This window comes from Rattus norvegicus, chromosome 2, assembly GCF_021556685.1.
Source record: "Rattus norvegicus strain SHRSP/BbbUtx chromosome 2, alternate assembly SHRSP_T2T, whole genome shotgun sequence".
NCBI classification, from domain to species: domain Eukaryota; kingdom Metazoa; phylum Chordata; class Mammalia; order Rodentia; family Muridae; genus Rattus; species Rattus norvegicus.
In genome coordinates this window covers 169,037,501-169,055,628 of record NC_141535.1, presented here as the reverse complement: position 1 = coordinate 169,055,628, position 18,128 = coordinate 169,037,501, and the positions used below count along the sequence as shown (strand labels likewise).

The following is an 18,128-nucleotide window of genomic DNA, read 5'->3' as shown; positions in this document are numbered from 1 at the left end:
ACTAAAATCAGGGACTAGACAAGGCTGCCCACTCTCTCCCTACTTATTCAATATAGTTCTTGAAGTTCTAGCCAGAGCATTCAGACAACAAAAGGAGGTCAAGGGGATACAGATCGGAAAAGAAGAGGTCAAAATATCACTATTTGCAGATGATATGATAGTATATTTAAGTGATCCCAAAAGTTCCACCAGAGAACTAGTAAAGCTGATAAACAACTTCAGCAAAGTGGCTGGGTATAAGATTAACTCAAATAAATCAGTGGCCTTCCTCTACACAAAATAGAAACAAGCCGAGAAAGAAATTAGAGAAATGACACCCTTCATAATAGACCCAAATAATATAAAGTACCTCGCTGTGACTTTAACCAAGCAAGTAAAAGATCTGTACAATAAGAACTTCAAGACTCTGAAGAAAGAAATTGAAGAAGACCTCAGAAGATGGAAAGATCTCCCATGCTCATGGATTGGCAGGATTAATTTAGTAAAAATGGCCATTTTACCAAAAGCGATCTACAGATTCAATGCAATCCCCATCAAAATACCAATCCAATTCTTCAAAGGGTTACACAGAACAATTTGCAAATTCATCTGGAATAACAAAAAACCCAGGATAGCTAAAACTATCCTCAACACTAAAAGGACTTCAGGGGGAATCATTATCCCTGAACTCAAGCAGTATTACATAGCAATAGTGATAAAAACTGCATGGTATTGGTACAGAGACAGACAGATATACCAATGGAACAGAATTGAAGACCCAGAAATGATCCCACACACCTATGGGCACTTGATTCTTGACAAAGGAGCCAAAACCATCAAATGGAAAAAAAATAGCATTTTCAGCAAATGGTGCTGGTTCAACTGGAGGTCAACATGTAGACGAATGCAGATCGATCCAAGCTTATCACCGTGTAAAAAGCTTAAGTCCAAGTGGATCAAGGATCTCCACATCAAACCAGATACACTCAAACTAATAGAAGAAAAACTAGGGAAACATCTGGAACACATGGGCACTGGAAAAATTTCCTGAACAGAACACCAATGGCTTATGCTCTAAGATCAAGAATCGACAAATGGGATCTCATAAAACTGCAAAGCTTCTGTAAGGCAAAGGACACTGTGGTTAGGACAAAATGGCAACCAACAGATTGGGAAAAGATCTTTACCAATCCTACGACAGATATAGGCCTTATATCCAAAATATACAAAGAACTCAAGAAGTTAGACTCCAGGGAGACAAATAACCCTATTAAAAAATGGGGTTTAGAGCTAAACAAAGAATTCACAGCTGAGGAATGCCGAATGGCTGAGAAACACCTAAAGAAATGTTCAACATCTTTAGTCATAAGGGAAATGCAAATCAAAACAACCCTGAGATTTCACCTCACACCAGTGAGAATGGCTAAGATCAAAAACTCAGGTGACAGCAGATGCTGGCGAGGATGTGGAGAAAGAGGAACACTCCTCCATTGTTGGTGGGGTTGCAGACTGGTACAACCATTCTGGATATCAGTCTGGAGGTTCCTCAGAAAATTGGACATTGAACTGCCTGAGGATCCAACTATACCTCTCTTGGGCATGTACCCAAAAGATGCCCCAACATATAAAAAAGACACGTGCTCCATTATGTTCATTGCAGCCTTATTTATAATAGCCAGAAGCTGGAAAGAACCCAGATGCCCTTCAACAGAGGAATGGATACAGAAAATGTGGTACATCTACACAATGGAATGTTACTCAGCTATCAAAAACAATGACTTTATGAAATTCGTAGGCAAATGGTTGGAACTGGAAAATATCATCCTGAGTGAGCTAACCCAATCACAGAAAAACACACATGGTATGCACTCATTGATAAGTGGCTATTAGCCCAAATGCTTGAATTACCCTAGATGACTAGAACAAATGAAACTCAAGACAGATCATCAAAATGTGAATGCTTCACTCCGTCTTTAAAAGGGGAACAAGAATACCCTTGGCAGGGAATAGAGAGGCAAAGATTAAAACAGACACAGAAGGAACACCCATTCAGAGCCTGCCCCACATGTGGCCCATACATATACAGCCATCCAATTAGACAAGATGGATGAAGCAAAGAAGCGCAGGCCGACAGGATCCGGATGTAGATCGCTCCTGAGAGACACAGCCAGAATACAGCAAACACAGAGGCGAATGCCAGCAGCAAACTGCTGAACTGAGAATAGGACCCCCGTTGAAGGAATCAGAGAAAGAACTAGAAGAGCTTGATGGGGCTCGAGACCCCATATGTACAACATTTCCAAGCAGCCAGAGCTTCCAGGGACTAAGCCACTACCTAAAGACTATACATGGACTGACCCTGGACTCTAACCTCATAGGTAGCAATGAATATCCTAGTAAGAGCACCAGTGGAAGGGGTAACCCTGGGTCCTGCTAAGACTGAACCCCCAGTGAACTAGATTGTTGGGAGGAGGGCAGCAATGGGGGGAGGGTGGGGAGGGGAGCACCCATAAAGGAGGGAAGGGGGGAGGGGGATGTTTGCCCGGAAACAGGGAAAGGGAATAACACTGGAAATATATACAAGAAATACTCAAGTTAATAATAATAATAAAAAAAGAATTGAGCATCCTTGGATTTTGGTACCTGAGGGGCTCTAGGAACTGGTATTTCCAGATTGTTGAAGAAAGATAACCATGCATTTTCAACTATGCCACTTGTGTGTACGTAGTGTGTGCATGTGTGCACACTCATACGTGTACTCATATAACACACATGGAGATTAAACAGATACAAATACAGTGGAAAATACCATAGGTACTAATGGCAAAATCTCAGAAACCAGTAGGCTAAAGGGTAAATGCTCAAATTGTCCTTTGCTTAATATCTGCTGTGGTACACTCCTAGTGAAATACCAGTTTCTCTCTAAATGGGGAATACTTTCTTGTCAAATAATGAAAAGGCATGTAAATAGATGTTTTACGACTCAAATGCCTTAGAATCCTGGAATAAATGCTACCTGTCAATGTTTAGCTTTCTCCAATAGACTCAGTGATTGGGTTCTTTGTGTCTATATTTGTTTGTGACTAAGCTATAAACCATTACAGGAAATCTACCTCCCAAAGGATTCAATAATTCTTAGTATAAATATCACAGTGCTGATTGCACTTTATATTTGCAGTACTTAATGTAAATATTATATTTGTATGGATGGCTCCTCCACTGGGTCCCATTCCCATTTGCTCTGGGGACTGAGGACCCACTTTAATAATAATTCTTGTGGAATTTCAAAACCAATGCAAAGTTGACTGATTTAACACTTGCAATGGGGAACCTTGTGAAATCACTTCTAGGACCTATTGGTGATCTTCGGTATAAACTCTATGTAGTAAGTAACACATTCAGCTGCTCTGTGTCAGGTTTTCTGGGGAAGGAGCCCCCATGAACTGGTATGTACGAGTCATCACTCATTTACACAAGATACAAAGGAGAGACCTCTCCATGATACTTATTTTAAAACACTGCATGACATTGCATGAAACACTGCAGACATTTGGGGATTCCCAGTGTGTAAAACTTGTGAATTAAATGATAATATCATTTTAGAAGCATAAATCTAGGAGAATGCAGTAGATACATCTTTAGATCTTTAGAATGCATCTTTCACAGCCATTGGAATCTGCTCTGGAGATTATTGTTCAGGACCCACTGTGTTAAAGATCATTGAGTTTAGTTACTAACAGAACTTGTCAGAATCAAGGGGAGTTACTTACTCAAGGATCTAATAAGAAAACAAAAGTAATAAAGCTGGCAAGTCACCAAAAGTGGGTATTATATATAGATGATACATAACAAGAACTATCACAAAAAGTGTTTGAAGTACATTGCATCAAAGGTCATCATAACTTCATACAAATCAAAACAAAAACAAAAACAAAAAACCAAAGCAAACTTTATAAAAATATCTGCCTGGTGACTACCTAGTCAAGCTTGATGTAGATCTCTGAGTTCTAGGTAGTCATTTCATAACAGAACAGTTTAATGATCTCAGTTTTACCAGTAAAATCCCTCATCTCCCTTTACCTCTGAGACACACTCATATAGATCTCCAGCAGCATAAACTGTGGAATAATAAACTCATTATCTCTACATAATCTGCCTTAGTTTGATATTTTAGATGGGCTGGAGTCAACGGAAGAGTGTAGATAGGTGCTAATAAAAAGTGTACATCCCGGGGGTTGGGGATTTAGCTCAGTGGTAGAGCGCTTGCCTAGCAAGCGCAAGGCCCTGGGTTTGGTCCCCAGCTCTGAAAAAAAAAAGTGTACATCCCAAAAAAGAGAGAATATAGATAGATGTAGGAGTGGGTTCCAAGGAGGAGTCAACTAGATTGAGTGCCTAGACTTCCTTTTGACTCTATAGCCTGCTTACACAATAGCCCATGCTGCTGACAGAAAGAAATGGTAAGGAGGAAAGGACCACTGGGCATTGATAATAGATATGGGAGGATGGTGATGGGAATCTTGGACATGGTGGGGTTAGAAGCATTATGGAGAAAACCACACTGGATATATGGGTTCAAATACAAGAAAATGTGAATATAAAACTAATCAATACTAATAAATATCTATTAGTGCTCACAAATAATGATCAATTATAGACCACATATTTAAGAACAATTTCTTTTTAATTCAAAATCAAATGTAGGTTTTTTTTTAATAAATGCTATCAATTCAGAACAGTTAGAAGATAACAGCCATTTTGAAAATTTGAAACTTCTTCTGCTTTTGAAACTGGGTATTAAAAAAGTTGCTGATAGCATACTAAAGGTCATTAACAAAAACTATAGCTGAACTAAATTTTGCTCTGGATTCCTCCGGTAATTAGACCACTTTATTCAAAATGTTAAGAAGAAATGTTTCTTCTGCCATTTCTCTACACTCCAGGCTCTGCACAACTGTTTGAGATTGCTTCTCACTGGTACAGACAAAAGAGTAAGGAGTTTTGTTCTCAATGCTGCTATTCTAATGAAGGACATAAACAAGGAGCAATGTGAGCGGGTGTCAGAGAACTTATTTTTTAAAAATAAGGGATTGGGCCACAGAAATGGAATATCAACAATGGGTCTGAGTTAGATTGGAAGGTGAACCACCAGGAAACCATAGAAACCGTATGGTAAAGGCCAAGAGGGAATAAAGGTGGGACATGCTTTGTTGTCTACTACAGAGGGAAGAACGCAAGAAGCTAAGAGTTTTGGATGCTTCATAGTGAGGCTTTATAGAAATTATGTCTTCCAGGAAGTAGCGTAGGATACTCCCTATCACATAGCTGTCATGTGCTTCAATTAACTTCAGTTGGGCTGGCCCTCTGAAGATGGGATTCTCCCATTTCTTCTTTGTGTATAGTTGTTCTACTGTCTAGAGTAAGCTTCACTTGCCGAGATGAAGCCACTGATATTTCAAATCTGGACGCATGGCACTCCATTTCAGAAGGCCACTGTAATTGCGAGGTACACACGACATCAGGTTGGGAGTTCTTATAGAAGAGCTAATCTAAAACTGGTGATTATAAGTCACAAAGGAAAACACATTCTCATCACTTCTTTGACTCAACCTGACCAAAGTACTTCATTAGAATAGATAGCCAGAAAGACAATAAGCAAGCAAAAATCCCATCTGCTCCCAGATACTATGTGACTTCTGATCCCACCAAACTCTCAGAGGTATGGACTGTCCCACAGATTCCGTTGATCAGTCAGTGTGCTGGGGGATTTCCTAGGAACTTCGGCTGTCCATCTCTTGGCAAAAATAGAATGTCCTATGTTGCTTTACAAAATGCCAGTTTTCTCTTAGAATCTGTCTGTAGATGAGTTGTTGAAACCTGAAGCACATCATTTTAGTAGTTGTCTCATAAGGATTCCAAAACACTCCATGATCACACGAAGACAGCAGCAACAGAGTCTGCAATGCCTGATCCAAAGGATAAAAAAGGATAAAAAGTATTAATAGCAATCAATTTCCTCTGTGCAATTTGCTTTACAATTTGAATTTTTCACTTATGTTTAGAATGACTTAGTGTTCACTAACAAAATAGCAGTTATGTCTAGCTGTCAATAAATGCAAGGCAACATTAAAGGCAAACACTGGAAGAGACACTTAAGATTTTCGTTCCAAAAGTCAAGCCACAATCCTGCTTGCCAGCTGCATATGTGAACATATATAAGATCTGTGCTGCCGTGATGTGTATCTGCTAAGGAATAATTCTATTTCAAATACTTATGGAATTATTTCAAAATTTCCAAAAATGTAACTTCTTATATTAAGAGTTTACTACATTTTAATAAAACACAAGTGTTTAGGCTTTCTTGGCGCATCAGAATACAGAACCAGCCATCACAGTGAAAGTGTGAAGACCCCATTTGGAAATGGAATTTCATTTTATTGACCAATATTTTTGAATTTCCTTGGATTATGGAATAGTCTCTGCCTTTTACTGTTCATTGTAATAATGTGGACAGCCCTGGGTATACTATGCTCAGGAAATATGCTCAGGAGGCATTTGGATCCCAGGGCAGTCAGTAACCAGAAGGCCTCTGGAGATTCAGACTATGAAAGCAGATAGAGGGAAGAAGACGTCTGAGAGGTGAGGAAAGACAGAGCCACGGAGGCAATTATGAACCACATCTTCATTGTGTGCACTGGACTCACCGAACCACACACTTCGGTCAGAGCTTTTGACACAGTCAACTTTTAGAGCAGACTAGACACAGCTCCCTGCAGTTTAAAAAGCTATGTGAGTCAGCAGGAGAGGCTCATGGGCAGCAGGCTCTCAGCTGGGAGTCCCAATGGCACAAAAGCAGCCATGATGCTGACTGAGAAATAAGGGTCTGGGTGGCTGCTTTTGCTCTGTTAAGTTGGCTACTTCCAGTATGGAAATCATTTAACTGTCTAATAGGACAGGTTAGTTATTAACTTTTGCAAAGGCAATAGGCTTTACGCTATCTTATCTTTCTCACTATCTTATAGTGGAACACCTAATCTCGAATTTTGCTGCAACTTTTTTTTATCTGTCTCAGAGCCATAAAAAACCTGAAAGTTGTGAAGATTTGTGTGCCACATGGTTAGAACTCATTACAATGAGAAATGAGTGTTTCTACGGCCATTTACTTGAACTCTAAGCAGATGTGGAAACCATGATGAGTTTCCAGACCCAAATCTTACACTATAGTTCTGAGTACACGTTTCTGCATCAGTGGTAGAATACTAAACCACCTCTTTCCACCATTTGCTTTTTTGTTGGGTTTGTTGTACAATATAAAGGCATCTGCCTATTTGGCAAACCTTGCAGTTACAATGGGCATTTTTTGTGAGCCTTTTCCGGGTAACAGGTTGCAAATCTGTACTAAAAGCGTGTTGTACAGATTTTCACACTTTAACACCAAGAAAACCTAATTCTTATTTTTTCCCTTGCCTTTGCTGTATCGGAGATCAAGTCCAGAGCCTAGAGCATGCTATGCAAATGCTCTACCTCCCACCTGTTGCCTTAGCTACTCTTAAATATCTTGAACAATTAGGGCAATTCATACACTATAAAAAGTCAATTGGGAGCAGGGACATGTTCTGGGGTAGGTCAATAATCTAAATGGAGTATAAAAGTAGTTGATTTGTTAAATCATTGTTTTAACACACACGCACACAATATTTTTTCATTTTTGTATGTGTGTTTAATAAGGCAGTATGAAAAACTTCATTTCTCACTAACAGGGAAGGCAATAAAATTAACACCACAAAAGGACACTGAGCCCATTGTAAGCATTCACGTCATGTCATATATTCAAAGAGCCCTTCATATTTAGCCTTCATATTTCAACACAAATTCATGACTTACCACAAACATTACCTCCCATTTTCACGTAGGCATAGCCTTCTACTCCCCAGGAGTTTCCCCAGGAGTTTCGCACCATCCAATATGGAGTATTTCCTACAATGGTAAGGTGGATGCTAAGACACAGTGGTAAACCCATATTGATTAGGAACAAATAGACTTCCTATGGCAATGTATTTGCTGTGAGAAGCACACTATGAAGACAAAGCCATGATGTGCATTGACTTTCTGTAAATTGTTTGCTGTAGGCAGCTCAGTAAACCTGAACTGTGCTTATTCTGTCAGCCTATACAGCGGACTCTGAGTTCATTTTTTTTTATGACAGAGGCTAATAGGCCAAGGCAAATGCGTTCCCATGGAATTAGCAGGTGGAGTGTTAAACACGAATGATAAACTCTCAGGTCCTTCACTCCTGCCAACACTTAAACCCTAAATATCGCAGATGAAACATTCACTTTATGTGAATTTTAAATTATCAGTCACTGACTAGGCTATAGCTCAGTGCTGGTCTTGTATATGAAAGCCACAAGATTAAATGCCTAGGACCACATGTACACCGAGAGAGGGGGGATGGAGGAAGGAAGGGAAGGATGAGGAGATGAGGAGAGAGAGAGGGGGGGGGAGGGGGGAGGGGTATTAAAGCCCGATTGAGCTGCCAAGACAATTCCATGAAGACCAGGAGCAGGCAACTTCTGAGGCACAACAGAACATCTCAGCAGCCTTCAGGTAGCCTTAGTTATGAGCCCCATCTGAAGAGGGATTTGTTGAGCTAGTACATACATACCTGTTTTATCAAAGCCTGTGATGAGAACCGCGTGGTTTGCCTCCCCACTGGAGCAGTGATGCTGGATTATGCCCCCCAGATAATCCTGCCAGCTCACTGCATCAACTATCACAACCAAAGGGCCGAAGGACAGTAGGGCTCTGGCCATTTCATCTTCTTGGTTACTACCAAAGGAAGATATATATACATAGTTGAAGGATTAGCTTTTACGGTAAAAGTAAAAATGATACTTCAAATCTGTTTTAAATCGCTATATGTTTGAAAGCGATCCCAAAAGTTGTATGCACAGATATTAAAATCCAAGAGAAGTTGACATCCAGGACTGTATGGGACTAAAGGATATTAGGAGCTCACCCTCTTTCCATATCTTTTGCTATGAAATATTTCCATTTTGCAGTCCTCTCAGGGCCCAGGACTTTAGGTCCTCTAGATGTTTAACACATATTCCAATCATCATGAAACACGGAGGAGAAACTCTGCATTCCTCTGGGAAGATTTCCAGGAAATAACTCTTTTGGGTGTGTGGATCTCATTAGCCAGAACTCAGTTATGGAGCCAGCTCTGGCTCATAAGGCGATGTGGAAAAATGTTTTGTATTCAGGAAACAAAGCATCCCATTAAACTGCAGGGTTCCTTTTAATAATAGAGAGTGTAAAGTTTTGATAATGGAAAATACTTTGACACCTCTAGAGATGAGTATCTGAAAGACAACAGGATCCACTTTTGTCAGTGAATGTTAAGTGCTGGGATTACAACGAAGGCTGACTGGGAGAAGAGCTGGAAGAGGCGTCAAAAACAACAAGGAGATTCAGGATGCCAGGAGAGCTAGGTGCTAGGTTACCTAGGTTACCAGGACTGCAAAGCAAACCGTTGCTACTTTTACAATTACTGGTTTATAGCAAAATCTAATGTTACACAACATTTGGCTGTCATCCATCTCAAATGTGTGTGATCAACCCACTAACTGTTTACCTCTTTCAAAGGCCAGCCCGTGGGTGAAGGGTACTGAAACCATGGTGTTGACAGTTCAGGCTGTAAAGATAGCATGTGGTGGTTTATTGCTACCACAAGCTATGAAGGATTAGCAGCTTTCAGAGTAAATGCTTCCTTACCGTGCCCGCTGCAGCGTGTTTCCAGCAAGGGGAGAGTCTACAGATGAAGGCTGTCTGAAAGCCTGTCAGTGCAATTGACTACAACAGAAATGGTGACTGCATTGTGCACAAGGGGTCTTTCAAACTATTGCCTGAGATTCAGCTTTTACACTTGGAAAGTTTCCTCTAATAACTGATGCACAGAGGCATTCCAAAAATACGGGGAGCGAGAGGAATATAAAATTGTAAAAGTTCCCATGCCCAAAGACTGGCATCAGATTTCTCAAATGCTGGGTTCAAACCCACCTGTATACTGTAGTTACACCATCTTCCACCCATACAAGTATGAAATTATAGAATTTAGTAGACTGAATGTCGTGTGGTGTGTCTAGCATTAGTTTTCATCCTATATAATAAATCTATAATAAATCTTGTAAGGTTTACTCAAACCTTATAACCTTTCTCTGCCTTCTCAGTAACCCAAGAACTAATTCAGTTCACCCTGGGTTGTAGTATACAATACAACCTTTTTGTCTTAAAATCCTTTGAATATGTTGTAATTCATATATATTGTCTATATTTATCCGAATACAATGGTCCCCATCTATTTAAGAGAACAAAGGATGCATGTTAAGTCCCTCTCATCAATAATCCAGTTTAAGGGACACCTGGAGAGATGCTAAGGATTCAGACAGAGAAGCCTCAGAATGCAACCATTCTTCAGTGCCAGCTAGGGAGCCACTGGAATAATTTAGCAATAATCCTGCCTAGAGCAGACTGAGGGAGCATAGAGATTCGACATAAGCTAGCCCATGGTCATGACCCTCAGATACCTGCTCATTTGATCTTGAATATCTGATCAAGTAACACTGACGTTATTCCTTTTGCCGAGAGTGTGGCTTTCTCCAAGTTAAACCCTGAGGCCTGCACTATCTATGTTCCCTCCATCAATCCCATATGAACTATATCGCCAAGAGCCAGTGTAGATTTTCATATGCTTACATTTTATTCCACAAATCAACAACTTATAAAATCTATAGTCCTCAAAGAACAGCCTTAAATTTTCTTGTCACCAGGTTTATGATTTAAGGCCAATACTCTCTATTATTGATATCTGGATATTATCTCTTCTTCTTGAGAGCTTGGTGTGATAATACGCCCTGTCCTGTGCCTGGACCCCCTGCACGGCAGTCACTTCCTTCCCTTTGGTCATCTGCACAGCAGTTCACACAAGCCAGTTTGAGTCATCCAAGCCCTGGATCTGAGGAACAATTGTCCATGGAAGACAGCTAGCTTGATGCTATTTTGCCTCACAGGCACCCTCATCTTAGGCTCTTGTAACTGATTGATATCAGTTTTGATGAGGCCCAGAGTTCCTCAGCCATTGGCCTCAAGTCATAAATAAGATTATGGCTGAAGAACAGAGTACTTTGCCCTATTGTCTCTCCTCTCCCAGGCCAAGGTATCTTGTGGCCACTGCACACATCTCTCAACTGTGCTGATATTTCCTTGCTGCACTCTGCTAATTCAATTTTTTCAATTTTTCACTCCCCAAAGTTTAGACTCTCCCATCAAGACACGTGCATCACCTGCTCCTCGTGAGATGAATATACCCCAATTCTCACCCCCATACTCCTTTACTCCTGTGCCAGGTCCTCATGTGAGGGCCTTGATCTTTTCTCCATGGGAGACACATTGGTCTCCTCATGCTGTGCAAACATGCTAAGCAGTCCTCTGTTTCAGGAGCTGTGCACTCCTTTTCTCTGGTTGGAACAATACGCATGTCATGACCTTCATGAGCTCATTAAATCAAATTTAATAGCTCAGGAAGATTCCTCCAGGGCAGCCCTTTCTTGGACTACACACTATCCTTTCCCCAAGAGGAGTCCTCTTCCCACTCTTTTAAGGACATGTTTTCTTATTTGAGGAAGTGGATTACCTCCACTCCCTATGGAGACAGTGGCCAAGGTCCTTATAGCCAGAATCCTGTGCAAGGTTTCATTGTGAGTTCTTAGGGTCATGTTCACGTCCTTTGAAGCAGGAGCTGTGTTGACAATCTAGTGTTCTGGGCACATATACTTTCATTGAAAGGGCTATATTTTGTTCAAAGATCTAATTTCAACCCTAATTGCAGTTATGTAGATGGCAGTGGGATCAAGCAAGAGTAAGCAACAGGACACTCTATGCCCTTGTCTGAGTTAAATTCTTTTATTCCTTGTGATTTTTCAACGATGGCATAATAACCCAAAACACATTTAGCAACGGTGTCTGGAGATGCTTGCTTCTGCTGTCCAACTTCCTATTCTAAATGTCCCTTCTACTCATTTCTGGTACTAAACGGCCTAAAGAATTCTCTAGCCAGCTTTGTTTTTTTCATGTGATTTTAAAGATGTTTTAAAGACTATTTACACTTGAACTCACCTAGAGTCGCCTACTTTTCCATTTCCAGCACTCTTCTTTCCCTTTTGACAGACTTTAGTCATCCTGCATCACCATCACACTCGCTCTACCAGCATGCTACATATCTTATCGTCAGTTTTACACTCTTAGCTTCAAGTTATAATGTGTTTGGCCTGGGTTTTTCTAACAGTTGCTTACTTGAAAACTGCAAAGAATATAGTGTTTAAAGGGTTTCTTGGTATGTAATCTGGGAGTGATTATCCAAATCACTTGTATTCCATATCTAATCCAAATCCATTGTATTCCATACAATGGGAATTTGGACAGACTCAAATATTAAGACTGAGAAAAGGGCTCACTGTTTTAGCTTCTGAATTTTGTGAGTGGTGGTAGATATAACTTATAGCTTTAAACTCAGCTAAAAGATATTCATTTTAAATTTCATATTTATAGTATGACTACGCATAGAAGAAGACACAGATTCTCATTAATGGCCTTCTTTGACACCTCACTGTGACTATCAGTTGAACTCGTTAGTAGGAACTTGGTTCTGAACTAAGAGTGTGCAAGGGTGCCTAAAACAAAGTCATTAATTTTGAAAACAGATCATGCAGAAATATGAACACACACACACACCACACACACACATACCACACACACCAAACACATACACACCACACACACACATACACACCACACATACACACACACACCACAGCACACACATACACACCAGACACACACACCACACACCACACACACACACCACATACACCACACACATACACACCACACACACACATACACACCACACATACACACACACAACACACACACATACACACCACACACACACACCACACACACACACACCACACACACCACACACATACACACCACACACACACATACACACCACACATACACACACACACCACAGCACACACATACACACCACACACACACACCACACACCACACATACACACCACACACACACCACACACACACACCACACACACACATACATACCACACACCACATACACACACATACACCACACACATACACCACACACACACACACCTCACACACACACCACACACAAACACACCACACACACACACATATCACACACACACACACCACACACACACCACATACACATACACACCACAAACACACACACCACACACATATACAGCACAAACACACACACCACACACAAACACACCACACACACACATAACACACACACACACCACACACACACCACATACACATACACACCACAAACACACACCACACACATACACACCACACACACCACAACACACACACAACACACACATACACACCACACACACACACCACAGCACTCACATACACACCACACACACACACCACAGCACTCACATACACACCACACACACACACCACACACACACACACCACACACACACACACCACACACACACACCACACACACACACCACACACAAACACACCACACACACACATACCACACACACACACACACCACACACACCACATACACATACACACCACAAACACACACACCACACACATACACACCACACACACCACAACACACACACAACACACACATACACACCACACACACACACCACAGCACTCACATACACACCACACACACACACCACAGCACTCACATACACACCACACACACACCACACACACACACACACCACACACACACACACCACACACACACACACCACACACCACGCACACACACCACACACACACATACACACCACACACACACCACACACACACACACCACACACACACATACACACCACACATAAACACCACACACACACACCACACACACCACACATACATACACACCACACACACACACACCACACACATACACACCACACACACACACCACACACACATACACACCACACACACATACATACCACACACCACACACACACCACACACATACACCTCACACACACACACATATACCACACACACACCTCACAAACACACACCACACAAACACACCACACACACACCACACACACACAAACACACCACACACACACCACACACACACACCACATACACATACACACCACACACACACCACAACACACACACAACACACACATACACACCACACACACACACCACAACACACACACACCACACACATACACCACACACACACATATACCACACACACACCTCACACACACACCACACACACACACACACCACACACACACACCACACACACACACCACATACACACCACAACACACACAAACCACACACATACACACCACACACACACCACAACACACACACACAACACACACATACACACCACACACACACACCACAACACACACACCACACACACACACATACCAGAGCACACACATACACACCACACACACACCACACACACACACCACACACACACACCACACACACATACACACCACACATACACACCATACACACACAACACACACACCACACACACATACACACCACACACACACACCACACACACACACACCACACACACACCACACACACACACCACACACACATACACACCACACACACACACACCACAACACACACACACCACACACATACACCACACACACACATATACCACACACACACACCTCACACACACACCCCACACACACACACACCACATACACATACACACCACACACACACCACAACACACACACAACACACACATACACACCACACACACCACAACACACACAACACACACATACACACCACACACACACACCACAGCACTCACATACACACCACACACACACACCACAGCACTCACATACACACCACACACACACCACACACACACACACCACACACACACACCACACACACACACACCACACACACACACCACACACACACATACACACCACACACACACCACACACACACACACACCACACACACATACACACCACACATAAACACCACACACACACCACACACACACCACACATACATACACACCACACACACACACACCACACACACACACACCACACACACACCGCACACACATACACACCACACACACACACACCACACACACATACATACCACACACCACACACACACACCACACACATACACCTTACACACACACACATATACCACACACACACACCTCACACACACACACCACACAAACACACCACACACATACCACACACACACAAACACACCACACACACACCACACACACACACACCACACACACATACACACCACACACACACCACAACACACACACAACACACACATACACACCACACACACACACACCACAACACACACACACCACACACATACACCACACACACACATATACCACACACACACACCTCACACACACACCCCACACACACACACACCACACACACACACCACACACACACCACATACACACCACAACACACACACACCACACACATACACACCACACACACACCACAACACACACACACAACACACACATACACACCACACACACACACCACAACACACACACCACACACACATACACACCACACATACACACCATACACACACAACACACACACACAACACATACACACATACACACCACACACACACCACACACACACACACACCACACACACACCACACACACACACACCACACACACACCACACACACACACCACGCACACACATACCACACACACACACACCACACACACACCACACACACACCACACACACACACACCACACACACACATACCACACACACACACACCACACACACACACCACATACACATACACACCACAAACACACACACCACACACATACACACCACACACACCACAACACACACACAACACACACATACACACCACACACACACACCACAGCACTCACATACACACCACACACACACACCACACACACACACCACACACACACACACACCACACACACCACACACACACACCACACACACACATACACCCCACACACACACCACACACACACACACCACACACACACATACCACACACACACACACCACACACACACACCACATACACATACACACCACAAACACACACACCACACACATACACACCACACACACCACAACACACACACACACCACACACACACACACCACACACACACACACCACACACACACACCACACACACACCACACACACACACACCACACACACACATACCACACACACACACACCACACACACACACCACATACACATACACACCACAAACACACACACCACACACATACACACCACACACACCACAACACACACACACAACACACACATACACACCACACACACACACCACAGCACTCACATACACACCACACACACACCACACACACACACACACCACACACACATACACACACCACACACACACCACACACACACACCACACACACACATACACCCCACACACACACCACACACACACACACACCACACACACATACACACCACACATAAACACCACACACACACCACACACACACCACACATACATACACACCACACACACACACACACCACACACATACACACCACACACACACACCACACACACATACACACCACACACACACACACCACACACACATACATACCACACAACACACACACACCACACACACACACCTCACACACACACCACAACACACACACACCTCACACATACACACCACACACAAACACACCACACACACACCACACACACACACACCAGAGCACACACATACACACCACATACACACCACACACACACACCACACACACCACACACACACACACCACACACACAACACACACATACACACCACACACACACACCACACACACACACACACCACATACACATATACACCACACACACACACACCACACACATACACACCTCACACACACACCACAACACACACACACACACACACATACACACCACACACACACACCACAACACACACACCACACACACACATACCAGAGCACACACATACACACCACACACACACCACACACACACACCACACACACACCACACACACACACCACACACACACCACACACACACATACCAGAGCACACACATACACACCACACACACACCACACACACACCACACACACACCACACACACATACACACCACACATACACACCATACACACACAACACACACACCACACACACACCACACACACACACCACACACACACATACCAGAGCACACACATACACACCACACACACACCACACACACACACCACACACACACCACACACACACATACACACCACACACACACCACACACACACACACACACCACACACACATACACACCACACATAAACACCACACACACACCACACACACCACACATACATACACACCACACACACACACCACACACACACACCGCACACACATACACACCACACACACACACACCACACACACATACATACCACACACCACACACACACACCACACACATACACCTCACACCCACACACATATACCACACACACACACCTCACACACACACACACACCACACAACACACCACACACACACCACACACACACAAACACACCACACACACACCACACACACACACACCACACACACATACACACCACACACACACCACAACACACACACAACACACACATACACACCACACACACACACCACACACACACACACCACACACACACCACACACACACACCACACACACACACCACACACACACATACACCCCACACACACACCACACACACACACACCACACACACACCACACACACATACACACCACACAAACACACCACACACACACCACACACACACAAACACACC

The 18,128-nt window shown here is 43.1% G+C and overlaps 1 protein-coding gene across 1 annotated transcript in view; it reads right to left on the bottom strand.

Annotated features, from left to right (window-relative positions):
* Positions 1-4,641: 4,641 nt before the first annotated feature.
* Ctso (cathepsin O) overlaps positions 4,642-18,128 on the bottom strand; it is a 30,178-nt gene continuing 16,691 nt past the window's right edge. Inside the window, 3 exon segments of the mRNA NM_001427175.1 lie at positions 4,642-5,942; positions 7,861-7,953; positions 8,642-8,805. Of these exon segments, the coding sequence (NP_001414104.1) occupies positions 5,908-5,942; positions 7,861-7,953; positions 8,642-8,805 (292 nt within the window). The 3' untranslated portion in view covers positions 4,642-5,907.